This window comes from Branchiostoma belcheri, unplaced genomic scaffold, assembly GCF_001625305.1.
Source record: "Branchiostoma belcheri isolate BF01 breed outbred unplaced genomic scaffold, Haploidv18h27 scaffold6, whole genome shotgun sequence".
NCBI lineage: Eukaryota > Metazoa > Chordata > Leptocardii > Amphioxiformes > Branchiostomatidae > Branchiostoma > Branchiostoma belcheri.
The window spans coordinates 7,060,332-7,064,441 of record NW_017804242.1 but is presented as its reverse complement, the minus strand read 5'-3'; the positions used below and the strand labels follow the sequence as shown (position 1 = coordinate 7,064,441).

The 4,110-nt window shown below is 48.6% G+C and overlaps 1 protein-coding gene across 1 annotated transcript in view; it reads right to left on the bottom strand.

Annotated features, from left to right (window-relative positions):
• Window positions 1-613: 613 nt before the first annotated feature.
• The window catches only part of LOC109482323 (zinc finger protein 569-like), a 5,353-nt gene continuing 1,856 nt past the window's right edge, over window positions 614-4,110 (bottom strand). Inside the window, exons 2-4 of the mRNA XM_019785006.1 lie at window positions 2,572-2,648; window positions 1,047-1,978; window positions 614-628 (exon numbers count right to left, since the gene is read on the bottom strand). Of these exons, the coding sequence (XP_019640565.1) occupies window positions 614-628; window positions 1,047-1,978; window positions 2,572-2,584 (960 nt within the window). The 5' untranslated portion in view covers window positions 2,585-2,648. The remainder of the gene's footprint in view (window positions 629-1,046; window positions 1,979-2,571; window positions 2,649-4,110) is intronic.

The window sequence follows — 4,110 nt, the reverse complement described above, 5'->3', positions numbered from 1 at the left end:
TGTAGGAATCTTGTTTTTTTGGCTTGTCTTGTCTTTTTTGGCCCACTCGCATTAGATTTGGAGTCTGCGGAGGATGTCATCCATAAAATTTACTTGCTGTGGCCTTACTACCCTAGGCTGAGGTTTGGATTGTTTTGGACATTATTTTCTGTCAGGCTTTTCTACTCGACTAATTGCCAGTAAGTATTACCTTAACTGAGAAAATTAAAATTAAAGCCCAACAAAACATCCAAAACATGCCTGTTCTTGGACAGTACTGTGTGTTAAGGCCACACCAATTTAATTTCTTTGTTAACGGATTTTTCTAGAAAAATAATGGGCGGGCAGGCGAAAAAAAAAGAATAAATAAAAACAGACCTAGGCATCCTATTATGGCCCAAAATGGTATGATAGGAGCCATGAAGTCAACACACCAGGTTGGTTCAAAATTTGAACAATGAATTTTGAACTTTTAATGATACCACTGCATTAAAAGATGGAATAACTGTAACAACTAGGACGAAAAGGACTGTTTTCAACTGTTCAGTGCAAAATATGAGCATTTTGCAGTTGATTCTGAATTTTTTTTGCAAATCAGAAAAAAATGAAGCGGTTGAATCCGTTAACCATGAAATTAAATTGGTGTGGCCTAGGGTTAAGAAACAATAATTTGGAATGTATCACTGATCAGCAGTGCTCCCATGCACCCCTGAATGCGTGTGAACGAAAAACTCCAGCGGAATTCTGTACTTCACTCCACACATGTTACACCTCATGGGGTCCCCATACGTATGAAACCCCCTATGTACAGTATACATTAAGTAGTCACCAAATGAGATATCACAGAACCTACACACATGCCTATGGGCATTCGAGCTGGGACTGTTTCTTTGCAAAGGAGCTTGTCTTTGAAACTGCGGTGCTGCAGAATCTGTGGAAAGATGTTCTTCGGAAGGCTGACTGGCTTCACCATGCGAATTTTCTTGTACCAACCGCTGATTTTCTGTCCATGCATTGTCTGTGCACGTGTTTCCAACACTGCCTGGGTAAGAGTAGTTTCTTTGTACTTGGTGACTTGGGCTAGCGCTGCTTTCCTCATTTCTCTGTACACTTGTTTCGTGACTTTGTTGGTTGTGGTTAGGGTTTGAGGCATTCCAGTCTTTGCTTTGACCGTCAAACATTCTCCTCTGTGTATCATTGGAGTGAGCATTTGCACCTGGACTCTCATCATCTTGTCTCTTTCTTACGTTTCCTGAAGACATTTGACCTGGAGATGCCTCGCCTTTGTTGTGGTCTGGCAGTTGGGAAGTCTGCGATCCTTCTAAGACAATGACAGCCTCCTCCTCCTTTTTGATACAGGTCAGATCCATGATTTCTTCTCCATGCGCGGACGAGCTAGTTGTGGAAGAAGCTGTTTCAGATTGTCTGACTGTGTGGCTGTTAATACTGACTGGTACTTCAAAGTGGTTACCATTCATACCTACATGAAGACTGGGAGTTCTAGTCATAGGTGGTCCGGTTGAGTGATCGCCGTGGTTGGCGTATGGTGAAAACGCGGCGTTGGTAAAACCCGGGACTTGTTCTATACCGTGGGCAGCGGCGATGGCTGAGAACGTGTCGCCATCTTGTTGCTCCAGGTGCATTCTGGGAGGGCTGTCGTGCTCGATGTAGATGGTGGGCTTCTGTACGCCGTGTTTGGCGCGGTAGTGGCTGGTGAGGTTGGAGCGCTGTATGGCGGCGTACGGGCACATCTTACACTTGTACGGCCGCTCGCCGCTGTGCACGCGCTTGTGCGAGTTCAGGTTGGTCTTCTGGGCGGCCGCGTACCCGCAAACGTCGCACTTGTACGGCTTCTCTCCGGTGTGCGTGCGCTCGTGGCAGCGGAGGTGGGTTCGCTGTGTGGCGGCGTAGTTACAGAAGCGACACTTGAACGGTCGCTCCTTGTCCGCGTCCCCTTCAGGGTCCAGTGGCGGTTCGGAGATCATGGGTGGATCTGTATCTTAGAATGCATAAGAAGCAAACAGTCAGGATCTCAAGAAAAATAAAGTCATAATGTGAAATAACATCCACCTATCCTCCTGATTTCTCACACACACGTTTCTCCAAGGAGCAAGAAAGGGAAAAAGGAAACAAGCCGGAAAAAATGTAGCCTGGGTGCCAGCCTATTGCCAGGGCCAGGGTTTACGAACTGAAGGGTGCTAATACTAGTAATAGTAAAATTTCCTTGGGGTCAGGAGCCAAGGAGCTGTGTATTGGCCCTGGTAACAGTCTAGATCTGGCACCCAGGCTAACTGAGGGGAATCTGTGATAAAAATCCTTGGGGTCATGTTGACCCTCAGGAGCCTATATGCTGGGAGCTAGCCTTAATAAGTACTAGTAGTGGTCCTGGCAACAGTCAGTATCACCTTGGCCCAATTCCTGGCCACTAATTTGTCCAAATCCATGCCAGCTCAAAGCTGGATCAAAGCAAATCAATTCGGCTCAATCCAATTCTATCCTAGTGGGAATGGGGCCCTAGGCTTGAAAAAGTGCAACTAGAAACTACTGCCTGTCACGTTTTTTTTTAATTTGAACAGCCCAAACAAACCTTACCTCCAGGCTCCATTATCAGTAGGACTGTGTGCAGATGTCAGTCTGGATTCTGTCCTGCTCTGGTCTTTAGCTGCTTCCTGAAAAAAAAACAAAGAAGGAATCAGGCAGATTCAATACTGCAGGTAGTACATGTATATGGCCAGTACAGGGTATCAGGACAGCAGGACAGAGGGGGGTGAGATTTATCTGGACAGAAGGGTTGAGTATCAGGACAGTCACAGAGGGGGTGAGTATCAGGACAGTCACAGAGGGGGTGAGTATCAGGATGTAGCAGGACGGGGTGAGTATCAGGACAGCAGGACGGGGTGAGTATCAGGATGTAGCAGGACGGGGTGAGTATCAGGATGTAGCAGGACGGGGTGAGTATCAGGATGTAGCAGGACGGGGTGAGTATCAGGATGTAGCAGGACGGGGTGACTATCAGGACAGCAGGACGGGGTGAGTATCAGGATGTAGCAGGACGGGGTGAGTATCAGGATGTAGCAGGACGGGGTGAGTATCAGGATGTAGCAGGACGGGGTGAGTATCAGGATGTAGCAGGACAGGATGAGTATCAGGACAGCAGGACGGGGTGAGTATCAGGACAGCAGGATGGGGTGAGTATCAGGACAGCAGGACGGGGTGAGTATCAGGACAGCAGGATGGGGTATCAGGACAGCAAGACAGAGGGGTTGAGTATCGGGACAGCAGGACAGATGGTGAGTAGCAGGACAGCAGGACAGAGGGGTTGGGTATCGGGACAGCAGGACAGGGGGTTGAGTATCGGGACAGCAGGACAGGGGGTTGAGTATCGGGACAGCAGGACAGAGGGTGAGTATCAGGACGGCAGGACGGGGTGGGTATCAGGACAGCAGGACGGGGTATCAGGACAGCAGGACGGGGTGAGTATCAGGACAGCAGGACGGGGTGAGTATCAGGACAGCAGGACGGGGTGAGTATCAGGACACAGCAAGACAGAGGGGTTGAGTATCGGGACAGCAGGACAGACGGTGAGTAGCAGGACAGGGGGTTGGGTATTGGGACAGAGGGGGTGATTATCAGGACAGCAGGACAGAGGGGGTTGAGTATTTTTTATTGATATCTTGATACAGTCATCTATCTACAAATCTATCTCTGGACTGTAAACCAGGAAGAAGAGCGTCTCACTGACCTTTTGTACACTTCAGACTTCAGCAGTATGGTATGTACGGTTATTACGCACTAAATTATGAACCCGGGAAAATAATTTTGTGGTCGTGGCTATTTATAAGTTCGCCGTGGCTATATACACTCCCGGTGTGTATATAAAAGACAAATAGATTTTATATACACTCCGAAATACTAGCCTCCTTGGTAGGCCCAAAACTTGGGTTTTCGTGAGTGTTTGAGGATTCAGGGGCACCAAGTTTAAACCTCGGTCTTCAAGTTTATCTTATTGGATGATGAAAATCAGAAAACAACACGGAAATCTCCACCGAAGTTCGGTCGAGCGGACCGCCCCGCCCCGCTTGCGCGGGGCCCGGGACCCTCCGCTCCCGGCGGCGGCGGCGAGACCGGTCG